The sequence below is a fragment of the Oncorhynchus kisutch genome, linkage group LG24 (assembly GCF_002021735.2).
Source record: "Oncorhynchus kisutch isolate 150728-3 linkage group LG24, Okis_V2, whole genome shotgun sequence".
NCBI classification, from domain to species: domain Eukaryota; kingdom Metazoa; phylum Chordata; class Actinopteri; order Salmoniformes; family Salmonidae; genus Oncorhynchus; species Oncorhynchus kisutch.
This window is the reverse complement of record NC_034197.2, coordinates 38,631,216-38,650,482: the sequence shown is the minus strand read 5'-3', so window position 1 is coordinate 38,650,482 and position 19,267 is coordinate 38,631,216. Positions and strand designations below refer to the sequence as shown.

Sequence of the window (19,267 nt, the reverse complement as noted above, 5' to 3'; positions counted from 1 at the left end):
CTCTGCGTGCAATTTGAAGAAAGTTGTCAACTAGCGTTCGCGCAATGCCTTTTTAAACGTATCTTCTGATAAACGCCTGTGTATGCATACATTGATTATTCTTGACAATCAAGTGCTTGAAACATGTAGGGCTAAAAACAGAATTACACAAAAATAAAGAAAACAAATATCCAAGTTTATTCACAAGATTTCACAATTCAAAACATTTCCAAATTAACCATCTGTAAACGTATCCAGATAGAAAAGGTCCATTATTCCACTTTCTTGAAGACGATTCTGCCATTCCAACTCCTCATACTCTCTCAAGGGCCTCCAACATGATGATACTGTTTCCTCTGATTACCTACAGACCCGTGAAGAAAAAAAAATATATATATATATTTATTGAAGAAAAAAAAAAGGTATGTGATAACATTGAGAATAAAAGCACAATGTGTCTGTTCCCAGAGATAGTGTAGTTAACAACGCTGTTGGGTACTGACCACCATGCCTATGGTGTTCTGTATTCCCCCAGGGGCCATTTCCAAGCAATCATCCATCACCAAGTTCATGAAGGGGTCAAATCCTCGCAGGACTCCTTGGACCTGCCTGCCACCGTTCAGCTTCACTGGAGGGAGAAACATGTATAACTGTAAGAACAGTTAAGGCAGTGCGGCAGGGCTCCCCAAACTGGCTGCCCGCGGGCGGTTTCATATACACAAGACTGTAAAAAACACCAGGAAATGAGCTTGAGTGATTTTAATAAGAAATCTGTTCAAGCATAGAGAGACATGTGATTGTATACCAATGTAAGCAAGGTTTGAAAATATATATATTTTTTGTCAAACATATGTGTTGGGCTTCTTGCAGTCTACAAATTATTTGTAATTATAAACTGGGTGGCTTGAGGTCAATGCTGATTGGCTGACAGACTGTATACATGTATACATATATATTTTAACTGCTCTAATTATATTGTGATAGGTTTGGTTTTTGAGCTTTAATAATTATTAATCATTAGTTATAAAAGAGACATGAGGGGTACCATAATGAAGCTCGGGAGGGGCTGAGTGCAGGGAAAACACGTGGCAGTACAGATAAGTGGAGGAACCGTCTAAGGACCAGATCACTCAACTCCCTGACAGGCGATACTGATGCAATGTTTGGCGATAACGAGGAGACTCCACCCAGAGTGGGGTATGTATACTACCATGGATGAAACCATGTCTTTGTCTAATGCAGCTGTGTTGAACCTCAGGGCAGAATAAACTTGGTTTAAAGCTTGGGAGTTTGTACTCTGAAAAATAGAACCTAACAGTTGGTTACGAGTTTATAATAGCAATAAGGAATCTCAGGGGTTTGTGGTATATGGCCAATATACCACGGCTAAGGGCTGTATCCAGGCACTCCGAGTTGCATTGTGTCTTGCTTAAGAACAGCCCTTAGCCGTGGTATATTGGCCATATACCACACCCCTCGTGCCTTATTGCATTCCAGCCCACCTCGAACATCCGCTCAAAAAATAATAATAATAATACAACCTAATCACAATCTAGTTGATGATCCCTGCAATAAGACAAGTTGGACCCACTTTTCATTTCAGCCCAACAAGTTATATGGCCAAGAAAATGTCAATTGGGTTTAGGGCTGGGTGATATACATTGCATTTGGAAAGTATTCAAGCCCCTTCACTTTTTTCACATTTTGTTATGTTATAGCCGTATTCTAAAATTGAGTCAATTAATCTACACACAATAGGCCATAATGAAAAAGCAAAAACTGGTTTTTAGAAATGTGCCAAAAAAACTGAAATATCACATTTACACAAGTATTCAGACACTTTACTCAATACTTTGTTGAAGCACCTTGGGCAGCAATTATAGCCTGAACAACTGTATTTGGGGAGTTTCTCCCAGTCTTCTCTACAGATCCTCTCAAGCTCAGTCAGCTATTTTCAGGTCTCTCCGGAGATGTTGGCTCGGGTTCAAGTCTGGGCTCTGGCTGGGCAACTCAAGGACATTCAGAGACTTGTCCCAAAGCCACTCTACCACGAAGACCTGATCGGTGGAATGCTGCAGAGATGGTTGTCCTTCTGAAAGTTTCTCCCATCTCCACAGAGGAACTCTCTCAGACTGACCATTGGGTTCTTTGTCACCTACCTGACCAAGGCCCTTCTCCCACAATTGCTCAGTTTGGCCAGCTATAGGAAGAGTCTTGATGGTTCCAAACTTCTTCCATTTAAGAATGATGGAGGTCACTGTATTCTTGGGGACCTTTGTTGCTGCAGAAATGTTTTAGTACCCTTCCCCAGATCCGTGCCTCGACACAATCCTGTCTTTGAGCTATACGAACAAGTCCTTCGACCCCATGGCTTGGTTTTTGCTCTGTCAACTGTGGGACCTTAGACAGGTGTGCGCCTTTCCAAACCAGGTCCAATCAATTGAATCTACCTCAGGTGGACTCCAATCAAGTAACATCAAGGATGATCAATAGAAACAGGATGCACCCGAGCTCAATTTCGAGTCTCATAGCAAAGGGTCTGAGTACGTATGTAAATAAGGCATGTTTAAAAAAAAAATATATATATATATATATATATATATACACACACACACACACACACACATTTGCAAGAATTTCTGAAACTTGTTTTTCCGCTTTGTCATTATGGGGTATTGTGTTTTTTGTTGTTGTTGTAAGGCTATAACATAACAAAATGTGGAAAAGGTCAAGGTCTGAATACTTTTCCGAATGCACTATCGAATGAACATTTGTTCCAAATGCATGTATTGCAAGAATCTAGTTAAAAAATGTTTTTATTAGCGTTCGTTTCTTTCAGGTCTCGGCTCCTTTGCTCCGTCTGTGCACCGTTCCACTCAGACACCGCGCCCCCGTTCCACTCAGACACCGCGCCCCCGTTCCACTCAGACACCGCGCCCCCGTTCCACTCAGACACCGCGCCCCCGTTCCACTCAGACACCGCGCCCCCGTTCCACTCAGACACCGCGCCCCCAACTACAAAAGATAAAAAGATGACTTCTTCCTCTCTGACAAGCAGTTTGAACTCACTTTTGTCAATTGAGGTTTGGTCCAAACGAAATCGGTTGATAGCCCTTCTAAATGATACCCTCATGTCTCGGCCATTTAACAAACAAAAATACAGCGCAGAAACCAAAAACTTGTATGAATTAATATGATTGTGTTAACGTCTAGTTTGTTGCACACGGTATTGCAGCTAGCATCATCTTATCCAGGTTGGAGCACTTGAATTCAACATCTAAACAAAATGAACAGGCCGTGTTGTTCAAACAGTTGGAGACAGACAGGAGGGTGTATTCATAACTGTTCTACCTTGTTAGCAAATCAAATAGATCCAAGCTGGCTTGACTTTATAATATAAAAATACTTTATAATATAGAAGATTAGCTGGCTACTCACTAGCATGTGGGCTTGTGCTAGAGATATTGTTTATGACAAGTGTTAATGTTCTAGAATACCTGCTACCTGAAGTTAGTCATTGTTTTAGTTCTGATAAAATGTGTAACAAACAAAAATACATTTTCATAGACTGACTTGAAAGCCAGATCAGTGATGGCAAAAAGCAGGTTAAAAAGCAGTTGTTGACGACATTTTTTAGTTTTTTTTCCCAAACAGAAAATGCAGATCTAAAATGCTTCTTATTGTATATTTTGATTGGCTTCAGTCAGAGTTCGCGCTAAATCATGAATGTAAACGGACACATTTTGTGCTACTTATCGTTGCTCTCATCATTGGATCACCAGACAGTTCTCTGACTGATGTGTAGGCAATTTTTTTCTCCAGTACATTCCTCCGATAGCAAGTTAAAATGCAAAATTAACTTCAAGCAAAACATTAGGAAATGTAGCTAGCTACATTCTGTGATAAACATTAGAAATATGATGGCCTGATCATTTTTGGCAAAAAAAATAAAATGTATACATTTAAATTAATTTAAAAAACTTGCCTTTTCATTGTAAGCAATGTTCCCTCTCATTTTTTCCAGCACTGAGCAAATTTCAGGTCTGCAGAACATGAATGTCACAATTTAGTGCGCGTTTACTTGGAACACTGAAGCTGTACCCCCTTTAGGTTACAGTTAACAGCGACAGTGGCTATTTGATCATAATGTAGACCTAACAGAGTGGCCTACCATAATAAAACAATGGAGAAAATGCATCCCATAACATTTTTACATGGAAATAGCTGTTCTATCATTCAGCCTACAGTAGCAGCCAATGTGTGGTGTTCAATGTAGGCCTACATGCCATGAGACTTTTGAAGAAAGAAAAAAAAACACGCAGGGCTTGACATTAGCCTGTTTATCCACTTGTCCTTCAGACAAGGTCACTGAAAATGTGTTGTTTGATGCAAGAAACCACTTTATAAAACGCATTATTCAAATAACATTATTACAGATTATCAGACAAATGGCTCCCTCTGCGTATTGGCTACTTAGCTTATTCAAGCCTGTCTCAAAATACAACACTTCCCCTTTAAGCGCATCTACTCACAACCGCTCATGGTGTAAACACAGTCCAGTTCAAAATGAATGGCACAGATCCATATTTGGCAGTTGCATACTCCAATCCATTGTGCCTACATCAAAATCTCATGCATAGTTTGTTTTGTTAGGCTGCATTTAAAAGTGGCTAATATTGCACTGAATTGATCACAATAACACACAGTAAAGGGAAACGCTGATAGTGTTAACGGAGAAAACTCTAGAAAGTTGGGGAGTTCAATCTTGTGCTTCTCTGCGCAGGATGCTATTTCTAATGCCAGGTAGCCCAGCGGAGGTTAGAGGGAAAATTGAATTGGCGGGGGAGGCGCGCAGCTTAGAGGGAACATTGAATTGGCAGGAGACATTGATTGTAAGCCAATTTCCTCCTGTATAGCTGCTAGGCAAAACAGAGATGCACTTCTGTTGTCATCTGATAAATACTCTTCTCAATGTGTTTCACTAGTGTTGCTTAACACTCAGTTGTTGGCCAATGCTTTATTTTTACATAACACTATTGACTTTATGTAAAATGCATTTTGAAAATGCAGATTTCTGAAAGCTAATGCAACCCCTGTAAACAAGTGGGTCTTATCTTATGGTTGTAGAAGGCTTATATTTAACCTAGGTATAATTCTACAAGCCCTGAATTCATTAGATTATTCCTGATTGTTTGACCTTTATTCTCTATATAAGCTTTGTTGCACAATTTATTTGTTAATTATGTCGATAAAATACATATACAAAAGTATGTGGACACCCCTTCAAAATCAGCTGACTTGGCTATTTTAGCAATGTTTGTTGCTGACAGGTGTATAAAATTGAGCACACAGCCATGCAATCTCGATAGACAAACATTGACAGTAGAATGGCCTTACTGAAGAGCTCAGTGACTTTCAACGTGGCACCTTCATAGGATGCCACGTTCCCAAAGAGTAAGTTAGTGAGATTTCTGCCCTGCTAGAGCTGCCCCGGTCAACTGTAAGTGCTGTTATTGTGAAGTGGAAACGTTTATTTAACACGGCAAGTCAGTTAAGAGCAAATTTTTATTTCACGGCCAGTTGTGATACAGCCTGGAATTGAACCAGGGTCAGTAGTGACGCCTCTAGCACTGAGATGCAGTGCCTTAAACCGCCGCGCCACTCGGGAGCAACAAAGGCACGTTTAGGAGCAACAACGGCTCAGCCGTGAAGCGGTAGGCCACACAGAACGGACCACCGAAGCGCGTAAAAATCATATGTCCTCAGTTGCAACACTCACTACAAAGTTCCAAACCGCCTCTAGAAGCAAAGTCGGCACAAACTGTTCGACAGGAGCTTAATGAAATGGGTTTCCATGGCAGAGCAGCCGCACACAACCCTAAGATCACCATGCACAATGCCAAGCGTCGGCTGGATTGGTGTAAAGGTCACGCCATTGGACTCTGGAGCAGTGGAAACACGTTCCCTGGAGTGATGACAGAATAATCTGGGTTTGGCGGATGCCAGGAGAATGCTACCTGCCCCAATGCATAGTGCCAACGGTAAAGTTTGGTGGAGGCGGTATAATGGTCTGGGATGTTTTTCATGGTTCGGGCTAGGCCCCTTAGTAGGGCGACAGGTAGCCTAGAGCCTAGGTATCCTAGAGCGTCGGGCCAGTAACGGTTGCAAGATCGAATCCCCGAGCTGACAAGGTAAAAATCTGTCGTTCTGCCCCTGGATGAGGCAGTTAACCCACTGTTCCTAGGCCACCATTGAAAATAAGAATTTGTTCTTAACTGACTTAACTATTTAAATAAAGGTCAAATATGTATATATATTTTTTTATTAGCTCCAAGGAAGTGAAATCGTAACGCATACATTCTAGGCGATTCTGTGCTTCCAACTTTGTGGCCACTGTTTGGGGAAGGCCCTTTCCTGTTTCTGCATGACAATGCCCCCGTGCACAATGAGAGGTCCATACAGAAATAGTTTGTTAAGATGAGTGTGGACAAACTTCACTGACCTGAACAGTGCACTGATCTCAGCCCCATCTAACAACTTTGGGATGATTTGGAACACCTATTATTGCCCAACATCAGGAACCGACCTCACTAATGCTCATGTCTGAATGGAAGAAAGTCCCCGCAGCAATGTTCAATCATTTAGTAGATGATTGGAGGCTGTTGTAGCAACTAAAGGGGGACCAACTCTTTATTAATGCCTGTGATGTTGGAATGAGATGTTCGACAAGCAGGTGTCTACAGTGTGTATTGTGAGCTGCCCATAATCTAGATATGATTGACTTGTTTATACTGCATTATTGACTGTATGTTTGTTTTATCTGTCGAACTGCTTTGCTTTATCTTGGCCAGGTCGCAATTGTAAATGAGAACTTGTTCTCAACTTGCCTACCTGGTTAAATAAAGGTAAAATAAATTTAAAAAAAAAATGATTTTAAGGTTATTTGGCCCAGCCCTAATTGGATTTGTCAACATTAGTCTCAACTCTGCAAGCAAAGAGATGAGGTTTGTCCGTTCAACTCAGCAGAACCATAAACACTCAGAATCGGTACTCACATGAAAGCTTCTTGTCCATGAATCTGAAATGGGGGAAAAATATTATTAGTTGGAGAGATCGCAACGCCACCGATTGTATGATTGTATGGCTACACCAGAGACTGTTTGGCTCTGGTCCATGGCTCTGATTTTCACTAGAAGCTGGACAATAACTCGTTTTTCGCTAAAGCATCAAACGTTTTTAAAACGGAAATGCCATTAATTTTCAATAAAGAAAGCGAAGTGGGCTGGGGAACCTTTGAGAAAAAAATGGAATAAACTAAACATTATTCAAATACTCCGCGACATCGGGTCGTGATTGACCAATCGAAGCTCACAATGGCTTCCAAGACCCAACTAGATTGGCTGTTGATACCGAAAGTTGGCATTCATGCTCCCACAACAGTGCGAAACTAAATGTGGCTATCAGTATAACTTAGTGGATCACATAGTTCTCCATTCTAACATTTTAATGCGACAAGAGTGCAGAGGCAACTCGTTGTCGTCGAGCCGTTCATACATACTGACACTTAATGATATTCGTACATCAATTAAATGTCAATGAATGAATGGTTTAGTTATCTAACCGTTTCATTCAATAACTAACGTTAGCTAGCCATTTTACTAGCCACAACAGTGTTAACTAGTTGCCGACTACCGGTAGCTTTGTGCTAGCGCGTAGCTACCTATGTTAGCTTGCTAGCCACATTATCTAAAATAAACAGCGAAATATTAGAAATTACACTGGATCGAAAGCCAACTATGAATATGTATTTTTTGTTTGTTTTAATAACTCACTTTTTCAACTCTGGTGGGTGTGCTTTACTCATGTTTCTTCTTTTTGTTGAGGGCCTTCAGCTCGTGAGACTTCCTTTTGTGAAAAAAGGAGAAAGCATGCACAACGACCGGAACCGGAAACGTATTCTTCTTCTACGATATAATGGCGTTCCGCAAACTAACGTTTAAGGTGCATGCCGTCACCTACTGTGCTGGAGTGTGTGGTCAATTGCGGTTTACAACATTAGTTCCACATTTCTAAAATCTCCTACCTAACTCTGTACTTCAAATAACCTCATGCAAACTTCCTCTAACATAAGCGAGCACGTCGCTGCTCTACTGTATGGGAGTAGATCTTTGAAGAGATCTCTCTTTATATAAATTGCAGAACTACCTTGACAGAAAAGTTGTTTGAAATGTGTGCCTATTTACTTTGCCACATAACATTTCTCACTCTCTATAAATCTGAATTATTTCTTGATTGAGGGCAGTTTCACGATCTGCATCAGTGTAAAAACGTGCCACGTAAATCAACAAATCCCATTTTACAATGCAGGGCAGTGAGACATGTGAACAACTCTTCAAGCCCAAGATCCTTTCTTATGTTGTAATGGATATCGTGTATATATAGACAGTATTGTGTCAATTTAATAATATAGCAATGGTGTTGTTTTCTGTAACAAGATTAATGGAGTCAACACAAAACATCATGGAAGAATACTTTTAATGAGGTATTTTCTAAGACAAGGTTGCTAACTCGGGACACAAAAGGCACTTTCCAGAAGTAGAAACTTAAAAACCTTTTTTTTTCTCCAAATAAAACATGACTTTCTTTTAAAAAATAGGTAGACTCAGCGATATGACGTAGATGCAGAAAGTAAAACAGCATAGTGGGTCTATTTCCACAACAGCTAAGAGAGTGTTGAAGCTCAAGGTCTCCCTTTAAGCCTTATTTCCTTCTGTTTTTGGTTTTACTAAACTGCAGAAAATGGATAACCTGGTAAACTCATTTCTAACCAACAGTAGCAGCAAGGTTGCAATCACTGCTTCTTTTGCATAATATCCATGTTACATTACGTCACATTGTCTTAACTGGCTCCATGAGTATGCATAACACACACACAGACAGACGGACAGAGATAAATAATTAGTAAATTAATGCTAAATCAGTGTCACACAAGTCCAATGTCATCAAGAGTTAAAAATAAAATGTAAAAAAGTTTTCCTGTACCAAATAAAAAAAAATCTAAAAGTTCTATGTTTTTCCACCGCATTTTCAACTCTTACCAATAGTTTTGTCACAAAATGGTAGTAGGTACAAGACGCACCGGTTTGTGTCAAGAACTGTAACGCTGCAGGGTTTTTCACGCTCAACAGTTTCCCCGTGTGTATCAAGAATTGTCCACCACCCAAAAGGACATCTAGCCAACTTGACACAACTGTGGGAAGCATTGGAGTCAACATGGGACAGCATCCCTGTGGAACACTTTCAACACCTTGTAGAGTCCATGGCCTGACAAATTGAGGCTGTTCTGAGGGCAAAAGGAGAGGGAGAGGGAGGGGGGGCATCTCAATATCAGGAAGGAGTTCATAGTGTTTGTTATACTCCGTGTATCTTTCCACACTGTGAGGTTGGAATAATACTGTGAAATTCTGAAAATTCTGATAATGCCCTTTTAGTATAAGAGCTGTTTGGAAAGACGTCCTGAAATGTCTGTTTTGGTGTCATGCAGTACATTTGTGTGGGGTAAATTAATTAATAGCAAATAAGAAAGAGTTCCAAACCTCAATCCCAATAACAGCTTTTAGTTTTCCCCTCCCCAACTCAGACCACTTCCAGACAGTCCCAGCTAAATTCTTGCTTGAGAAATTGTTCTTTGCTAAGAAGCTATTTTTGTTCGATTTGAATTGAAAACAACAAACACAGTAAGGTATTGTTAACCAGAAATGATTTGATTGCTGTCTCTGCCTGGCCGGTTCCCCTCTTTCCACTGGGATTCTCTGCCTCTAACCCTATTACAGGGGCTGAGTCACTGGCTTGCTGGGGCTCTCTCATGCCGTCCCTGGAGGGGGTGCGTCACCTGAGTGGGTTGATTCACTGTTGTGGTCATCCTGTCTGGGTTGGCGCCCCCCCCTTGGATTGTGCCGTGGCGGAGATCTTTGTGGGCTATACTCAGCCTTGTCTCAGGATGGTAAGTTGGTGGTTGAAGATATCCCTCTAGTGGTGTGGGGGCTGTGCTTTGGCAAAGTGGGTGGGGTTATATCCTTCCTGTTTGGCCCTGTCCGGGGGTGTCCTCGGATGGGGCCACAGTGTCTCCTGACCCCTCCAGTATTTATGCTGCAGTAGTTTGTGTCGGGGGGCTGGGGTCAGTTTGTTATATCTGGAGTACTTCTCCTGTCCTATTCGGTGTCCTGTGTGAATCTAATTCTCTCCTTCTTTCTTTCTCTCTCTCGGAGGACCTGAGCCCTAGGACCATGCCCCAGGACTACCTGACATGATGACTCCTTGCTGTCCCCAGTCCACCTGGCCATGCTGCTGTTCCAGTTTCAACTGACCTGAGCCCTAGGACCATGCCCCAGGACTACCTGACATGATGACTCCTTGCTGTCCCCAGTCCACCTGGCCATGCTGCTGCTCCAGTTTCAACTTCCACCTGACTGTGCTGCTGCTCCAGTTTCAACTGTTCTGCCTTATTATTATTCAACCATGCTGGTCATTTATGAACATTTGAACATCTTGGCCATGTTCTGTTATAATCTCCACCCGGCACAGCCAGAAGAGGACTGGCCACCCCACATAGCCTGGTTCCTCTCTAGGTTTCTTCCTAGGTTTTGGCCTTTCTATGGAGTTTTTCCTAGCCACCGTGCTTCTACACCTGCATTGCTTGCTGTTTGGGGTTTTAGGCTGGGTTTCTGTACAGCACTTTGAGATATCAGCTGATGTACGAAGGGCTATATAAATAAATTTGATTTGATTTGATATTGAGACAAGGTAGAGAGAGGTGGCTTCATAGAGACAAGGTAGAGTGAGGGGGCTTCATAGAGACAAGGTAGAGAGAGGTGGCTTCATAGAGACAAGGTAGAGAGAGGTGGCTTCATAGAGACAAGGTAGAGTGAGGGGGCTTCATAGAGACAAGGTAGAGTGAGGGGGCTTCATAGAGACAAGGTAGAGTGAGGGGGCTTCATAGAGACAAGGTAGAGTGAGGGGGCTTCATAGAGACAAGGTAGAGAGAGATGGCTTCATAGAGACAAGGTAGAGTGAGGGGGCTTCATAGAGACAAGGTAGAGTGAGGGGGCTTCATAGAGACAAGGTAGAGAGAGATGGCTTCATAGAGACAAGGTAGAGTGAGGGGGCTTCATAGAGACAAGGTAGAGTGAGGGGGCTTCATAGAGACAAGGTAGAGTGAGGGGGCTTCATAGAGACAAGGTAGAGAGAGATGGCTTCATAGAGACAAGGTAGAGTGAGGGGGCTTCATAGAGACAAGGTAGAGAGAGATGGCTTCATAGAGACAAGGTAGAGTGAGGGGGCTTCATAGAGACAAGGTAGAGTGAGGGGGCTTCATAGAGACAAGGTAGAGTGAGGGGGCTTCATAGAGACAAGGTAGAGAGAGATGGCTTCATAGAGACAAGGTAGAGAGAGGTGGCTTCATAGAGACAAGGTAGAGTGAGGGGGCTTCATAGAGACAAGGTAGAGTGAGGGGGCTTCATAGAGACAAGGTAGAGTGAGGTGGCTTCATAGAGACAAGGTAGAGTGAGGGGGCTACATAGAGACAAGGTAGAGTGAGGGGGCTTCATAGAGACAAGGTAGAGTGAGGGGGCTTCATAGAGACAAGGTAGAGTGAGGGGGCTTCATAGAGACAAGGTAGAGTGAGGGGGCTTCATAGAGACAAGGTAGAGTGAGGTGGCTTCATAGAGACAAGGTAGAGTGAGGGGGCTTCATAGAGACAAGGTAGAGTGAGGTGGCTACATAGAGACAAGGTAGAGTGAGGTGGCTACATAGAGACAAGGTAGAGTGAGGTGGCTTCATAGAGACAAGGTAGAGTGAGGTGGCTTCATAGAGACAAGGTAGAGTGAGGTGGCTACATAGAGACAAGGTAGAGTGAGGGGGCTTCATAGAGACAAGGTAGAGTGAGGTGGCTACATAGAGACAAGGTAGAGTGAGGGGGCTTCATAGAGACAAGGTAGAGTGAGGTGGCTACATAGAGACAAGGTAGAGTGAGGGGGCTTCATAGAGACAAGGTAGAGTGAGGGGGCTTCATAGAGACAAGGTAGAGTGAGGTGGCTACATAGAGACAAGGTAGAGTGAGGGGGCTTCATAGAGACAAGGTAGAGTGAGGTGGCTACATAGAGACAAGGTAGAGTGAGGGGGCTTCATAGAGACAAGGTAGAGTGAGGGGGCTTTATAGAGACAAGGTAGAGTGAGGTGGCTACATAGAGACAAGGTAGAGTGAGGGGGCTTCATAGAGACAAGGTAGAGTGAGGGGGCTTCATAGAGACAAGGTATTATAAATACATTTGATTTGATATTGAGATTTTTAAAAACAGTTGCAGCAACAATACTAAATGAGTTATTGCGTATATTCATTTAATTTAAACCATAATGACAAATGGATGGTTGGATCCGATCCAACATTTGTAAAGGAATATAAAAGGTCTAAATGAAGAGGATTTAGGATCAAGAGGATTTAGGCCTAGTAAGACTGTTTCTGTACTGATTTCACAGCGTACCACTGTTGGTCAGTCACAAAATGAATGGTATCAGACAGCACACACACACACACAAAAAAAAAAAAATGTTTTGTTGCAACTTGAATCGCATGTTGATATGAATTACATTCAAACAGCTATTCTGGTGAGTGGTCTAAACATATTTTTAAATGTACATGAACACATAATATTCTCTTGGGGAACTCAGTACAGCTTGTTAAAAAAACAAAAAAGGAAGAGTACATCATCTCACATTTTACTGTCAGGGTCATAAATTGCTCCCTTCCTCATCGCCACTGTCAACGAGGTGATCTTGGCAATGTTGTAAGAAAGTGTCCAGTGTTATAAAAGCCTTCAAGCAGGGAACACAATGGTAGGCCCTCCGAAGCTTGGCCCCAGGCTTCTTAGAGATACCCATGCCCTGACTGCACACGCTGCAGTGTCTCATACTCCCTGTAGGCTGATGCAGCTCCTCATGCTCCTTCAGAGCAGACTGCAAAGAAAACACCTCAGCACAAGACGGGCAAGGAAACTCTCCCTCTTCCTCTTTCATGGGAATTTTCTTTGGTCTCCCTCTGCTAGCCTTGACCAATGTTCCTCCCACCTTCCGTGATATGTTGCCTTTAGGCTTTTTTGGCGTCTTCTCAACTAACTTGGTCTCCTTGGCTGCTTTCCCAACCTGCTGAACATGGCTTGGTGGTTCTCGACTATGATTCTTGACGTGTGCTTTAAGTGACAAATGGTGCAAGAACACTTTACCACAAACGTCACATGGGTAAGTCTCTCTTTTCCTCCGCTTGCTAATCAGCGGCCTTGGATCTCTTCTGATATCCTTCTCTCTGCTGTGGGACTCTTGTCTGTGCAAGTACAGCTTGGCAGTGCTTAGGAAGACCCTGTCACAGGAACGACAGGAGAGGAGCTGGCTCTTTCTGCCTCTTCTTTTTGGTTGGGGTGGCCCAGCCATCTGCTTCGATAATCTATGAACCCCATTTGTGCATCCTCCTTTTAGTAGAGGATACTTGGAGATGATCCACTCCTTCCGATGGGTGGATCGCTGGTGGCATGCAAGGCCAGCCCCTGAGCGAAACCTCTTGGCGCAAAGTGGGCATTGACTTGGCCTGTCAGGATCTGGGGCACTAGTGGCATCAGTTGGGGGAGAGTCAGGGGGAGAGGAGTCCAAGATGGCAGATTCAGGCGAGGGAGAGTCCGCGGGAGGGCTGACAACTTTTGCAGTTCGTGTGGCAGATTTACTACAGCCAGCCTGCTGATGGCGAAGCAGAGATTGCTTTTGGCTAAAGCTTTTACCACACGGAGCACAGGCATATGATCTGCTATCATGATGGTGGGACTGGTGATAAAGGGACTTATCCCGGACACTCTGAGAGTCTGAGGTTGAAGCCTTGCATGCACTGCATGGAGCACCTAGCTGGGTTTTACCACAACAGACCTGACAAGGAGCAGCATCATGAATGCACTTGTGCAACTGCAAAGATGATAGGAGAGAAAACTCTTTGCCACAGGAAAGGCAGCAATGACACTTACGTAAGGCATGTTCTCCCTGCTGGTGGTGCAATAACTCAGCCATGTCAGAGAATCCCTGGCTGCACTGTGCGCACACACACGGGCACACATCAGGCAGTAGTTGGTTTTGGCTTTGACTATCTTGCTTTTGTGCAACAAGTTTTGCCAGCTTTGTTAGAGTGTCTGAGGCAGGCTTAGTCCGAGCAAACGACTCCTGAACTCGTGTAGTGTTCCAACTGCAGGGAACTGCATCCATCTTCAACCAAGGCACCTATTTGGGAGGTACAGAAGACAGTCTATTAGACATGTTTATCATCCTGATAAGGGAAAACTTAGCTATAGCCTACAAAACATTTCCCTGGTCTCTCTTTTTATAGCACTAATGGTTGGCTGCAGAGACAGGCTGTATATCTGTCACCCTCTCTGTAGCTCAGCTGCTATTGCAACAGGATAGTTGGTTCAAATCGCGGGACCACCCATACGTAAAATCTATGTACGCGTGACTAAATGGTTCTGGATAAAAGCGTTTGCTAAATGGTATATTCCCCCTTGACGCGTAGCTACCAATGATAGTCCATGAGTCAGACCCCCAAATTTGGGTCGTAAGACTCACTTGGACCGATGTTGTCTCATAGGGATTTTTTTTCAAGGTTTATGTCCCTTAGTTGGAAAATGAGTGTGCTATCATTCTCTTTCTTTCATCCCTCCATCCACTTATATTTTCGCCATATGACAAGCAATGTCATTATATGAAATATGGCTGCCAAATAACTCCATGGGGTCTTATTGGCTTTCACATGGCGATACCTGTATGAAATATAATTGTAGTTAGCACAGAAATATCTTAAAATGTTCATAGCGACCACAATACACAACCACATGAGCCAGATGTGCCATATTTTTTTAAATTTAACTAGGCAAGTCAGTTGAGAACAAATTCTAATTTACAATGACGGCCTACTCCGGCCAAACCCTAACGATGCTGTGCAAATTGTGCGACGCCCTATGGGACTGACTCCCAATCACGGCCGGTTGTGATACAGCCTGGAATCGAACCAGGGTCTGTAGTGATGCCACTGAGATGTGGTGCAGCGGTCCAAGGCACTGCTGCACCACTCGGGAGCCCCATACAGTGAGGAGAACAAGTATTTGAAACCTGCAAAATCGTCAGTGTATTCCTACTTACAAAGCATGTAGAGGTCTGTAATTTTTTATCGTAGGTACACTTCAACTGTGAGAGATGGAATCTAAAACAAAAATCCAGAAAATCACATTGTATGATTTTTAAGTAATTCATTTGCATTTTATTGCATGACATAAGTATTTGATCACCTACCAACCAGTAAGGATTCTGTCTCTCACAGACATGTTAGTTTTTCTTTAAGAAGCCTTCCTGTTCTCCACTCATTACCTGTATTAACTGCACCTGTTTGAACTCGTTACCTGTATAAAAGACACCTGTCCACACACTCAATCAAACAGACTCCAACCTCTCCACAATGGCCAAGACCAGTGAGCTGTGTAAGGACATCAGGGATAGAATTGTAGACCTGCACAAGGCTGGGATGGGCTACAGGACAATAGGCAAGCAGCTTGGTGAGAAGGCAACAACTGCTGGCGCAATTATTAGAAAATGGAAGAAGTTCAAGATGACGGTCAATCACCCTCGGTCTGGGGTGCCATGCAAGATCTCACTTCGTGGGGCATCAATGATCATGAGGAATGTGAGGGATCAGCCCAGAACTACACAGCAGGACCTGGTCAATGACCTGAAGAGAGCTGGGCCCACAGTCTCAAAGAAAACCATTAGTAACACACTACGCCATCATGGATTAAAATCCTGCAGCGCACGCAAGGTCCCCCTGCTCAAGCCAGCGCATGTCCAGGCCCGTCTGAAGTTTGCCAATGACCATCTGGATGATCCAGAGGAGGAATGGGAGGTCATGTGGTCTGGTGAGACAAAAATATAGCTTTTTAGTCTAAACTCCACTCGCTGTGTTTGGAGGAAGGATGAGTACAACCCCAAGAACACCATCCCAACCGTGAAGCATGGAGGTGGAAACATCATTCTTTGGGGATGCTTTTCTGTAAAGGGGACAGGATGACTGCACCGTATTGAGGGGAGGAGGGATGGGGCCATGTATCACAAGATCTTGGCCAACAACCGCCTTCCCTCAGTAAGAGCATTGAAGATGGGTCGTGGCTGGGTCTTCCAGCATGACAACGACCCAAAACACACTGCCAGGGCAACTAAGGAGTGGCTCTGTAAGAAGCATCTCAAGGTCCTGAAGTGGTCTAGCCAATCTCCAGACCTGAACCCAATAGAACATCTTTGGAGAGAGCTGAAAGTCCATATTGCACAGTGACAGCCCCGAAACCTGAAGGACCTGGAGAAGGTCTGTATGGAGGAGTGGGCTAAAATCCCTGCTGCAGTGTATGCAAACCTGGTCAAGAACTACAGGAAACGTATAATCTCTGTAATTGCAAACAAAGGTTTCTGTACCAAATATTAAGTTCTGCTTTTCTGATGTATCAAATACTTATGTCATGCAATAAAATGCAAATTAATTACTTAAATCATACAATGTGATTTTCTGGATTTGTTTTAGATTCCGTCTCTCACAGTTGAAGTGTACCTATGATAAAAAATAACAGACCTCTACATGCTTTGTAAGTAGGAAAACCTGCAAAATCGGCAGTGTCTCATACTTGTTCTCCCCACTGTGTGTATATATGGATGTTAAATTATTCACAGAATTCTGGTAAGAATGTGCCCAAAAAAGCAGAGGACTAGAACCTTGCTGCATACATTACAATGTAAAGATTCCACAGTAATGCCAATAGGTTTTCATGGGATTGTAAGAGCAGCAAACCATTACACATGGTTAGTCTAAATGACTGTTCTTACTATGGGGGCATAGCAGATTTGGTCTGTTACTACAATACTAAAAGTAATGTAATTGGCCTCAACAGGCCGGCCCAACATTGGATTTTACTACTGTACATTGCAATGGAATGGTTTATATTCCTCAAAGAAAAAACAAATTCTGAATAATTTGACAATCTGGCACACCTGGCTCATGTGGTTGTGTATTCTACATCACTATATGAACATTAAGATATTTCTGTGCATACTATTATATTTCATACAGGTATCGCCATGTGAAATTATCCAATAAGACCCCAATTGAGTTGTTTGGCAGCCATATTGGGAGGGAAAAGGATTCTGTGGGATTAAGGGGAAGTTAATGGGTGAATTCTGTGATGGCCCGATATGTACAAATCCTTTTTTAAACCCCTGTTCTAGCCGTGTGCGCAATTTGGTGCCTCTGTCAAGTTAAAATTCAAAAATATAGCTGCCCCATTACATGGAATTCTATGGCTAAGCATCCACCATTTTAAATGTCACAATATGGGCGATTTTTAAACAATTATTGTAGCTGATGCTTTCAAAGTTCGTTACATTATATATCATTTCAGAAGTTAGAACCACTTGTCAAACAAAAGTTTAAAATGAATCAGGGTTTCTGTGTTTAAAGGCATTTTTATACAGGTAATTCTGACATGTTCTCTAGAGATCAAAGGTTTCATTTCTGTTGACCTGAACATTCTGGAAATGTGTATCTAAGCTTTCCACTGAGATATGATTCAAGGGTGTAAGTGAGCAATAACTTGTTGTATAGCTACTGGCATAAGGTAAAAAATGAATCCCAGCAGCCACTGCAAATGTGGCTAGCTGGGTGGTAGCCTAATGATAGACTAAAGGAGCCTAACATTACTCCTTATAGTGTAAGACCATTACATGTTTTGTTATAAAGGCAAATGTACTCAATGCCAAAACAGCCAAATACTTCCTCTAAATGTGAATTGATTGTCAATTGCGATACGGCTCTAGAAACATAATCCCTCTACTTTCATATCCTATCAAAAATAATTTCACAAACGTAAAATACACACTACTTGTACACTGTTTTAACACCGTTGCAGCCGACAGTATTTGTCAGTAACACATTTGTGAAGAACATATTCTGATAAAACACAGGTGTTCGGAGACGCAGGTAGTTACAATTAGCCCAGGTAGTCCACTATCTTCAGTCCGTTTTCTGTAAACAAGTGCTATATAACATGGAAATACAACCCGTGTCGGAATCCTATAAAAATGTTGTTATCAATTTAACCTTTAGTTGTATAAAAAAAACAAGATTTCTCCCTGCCATGAAAGATAACGTTTCCAAAACCGCGATGCGTTTTAATGTTCAGACCGAGCGTCAGGGCTCTTAACAAAACGCCTTCGTCCAATGACTTCTGTGTAATGTAATGATGAACTGTGTGGTAGGTGAGTGTAGGCATTTCCCCATTTCTAAACGACTGAAAAGCTTTACCGCCTGTATAGCAACAACAACAAAAACAGGCTACGTGCAGTGATAACGTGGTAATAAAGCAAATCGAATGAAACATTATGCAGGAAATCGCTATTGCTACTAGCGTTAACTAGGCTATTAACCTCAACTCCACGATTTTACGTTTGTATACACACACACACACACACATTTTTTTAAACTACTGATTTGAGCACACAAAGAATAGCCGACAATTAAACACGATATTGTTATTCGTAATTGCGGGCTGATCTTTGGGTGCTCAAATCAGTAGTTTAATTTTTTTTTAAAAAATTTAGTGACGTCCACACTAATGTTACTGTTAGCCATCGACATTGTGGAGTTTAGTCGGCTAACTAGCTAGCTAAAACAAGGCAGAATGTTAAAACATGCAACGCAATTAGCCTACCTTTTTTGGTCAAACAAATCTGAATATTGGCGACATATCAGTTTCCAACAAGTTTAATGGAAGTCATTTATTTTTATTTTTTTAAGATAAATACTTGGATACCAAAACGTTTTCATTTCCGTGCAGCACCTTAGCCATGTGTTCCAAAGTGAAGCCAAGTTGTTTGTGTACTTTTGAGCTTTGGTAGGACTACAAAACTTTGCATTCTGGTACTTTCTTTTCGACCAATGAGGCATTCAAGAACACAAATGGCTTCAGGAAAGTTGGTAATAATGGTAGAGTTGAACCCCATGGTTTATGATTAGAGAATGAAGTGCACAGTAAAATATTTAAATATTAGATTTATCCAGAGAGTATATAAAAACACCAGATTTAGTATGTACATTCAAAGTGTTGCAAAGTGTAAATGATCAGATTTAGCATGGCAATTCAAATGAACTCTGCTCTCTATGTGGAAATCA

At 42.3% G+C, this 19,267-nt stretch overlaps 2 protein-coding genes across 2 annotated transcripts; both read right to left on the bottom strand.

Moving 5' to 3' along the window:
- Positions 1-154: 154 nt before the first annotated feature.
- On the bottom strand, positions 155-7,941 carry snrpg (small nuclear ribonucleoprotein polypeptide G). The gene is made up of 4 exons (XM_020460040.2): positions 7,812-7,941; positions 7,035-7,057; positions 483-607; positions 155-343 (listed from the first exon to the last, which is right to left on the bottom strand). The coding sequence occupies exons 1-4, from the start codon at positions 7,841-7,843 to the stop codon at positions 293-295; spliced, it is 231 nt and encodes a 76-aa protein (XP_020315629.1). The 5' UTR covers positions 7,844-7,941; the 3' UTR covers positions 155-292.
- Positions 7,942-11,665: 3,724 nt separating this feature from the next.
- On the bottom strand, positions 11,666-18,975 carry LOC109869845 (zinc finger protein 27-like). The gene is made up of 2 exons (XM_020460116.2): positions 18,807-18,975; positions 11,666-14,289 (listed from the first exon to the last, which is right to left on the bottom strand). Exon 2 carries the CDS (start codon positions 14,272-14,274, stop codon positions 12,766-12,768), a length of 1,509 nt encoding a protein of 502 aa, XP_020315705.1. The 5' UTR covers positions 14,275-14,289; positions 18,807-18,975; the 3' UTR covers positions 11,666-12,765.
- Between the last annotated feature and the right edge of the window lie 292 nt (positions 18,976-19,267).

Bases quoted from the DNA above. Each gene is read 5' to 3' on its own strand.
- snrpg (XM_020460040.2), bottom strand. From the start codon at position 7,843: ATGAGTAAAGCACACCCACCAGAGTTGAAAAA. The intron at 608-7,034 runs GTGAGTACCGAT...TTCTCCCTCCAG, and splicing joins CATGGACAAGAAGCTTTCAT to TGAAGCTGAACGGTGGCAGG. The intron at 344-482 runs GTCAGTACCCAA...ACGGGTCTGTAG, and splicing joins AGAACACCATAGGCATGGTG to GTAATCAGAGGAAACAGTAT.
- LOC109869845 (XM_020460116.2), bottom strand. From the start codon at position 14,274: ATGGATGCAGTTCCCTGCAGTTGGAACACTACACGAGTTCAGGAGTCG.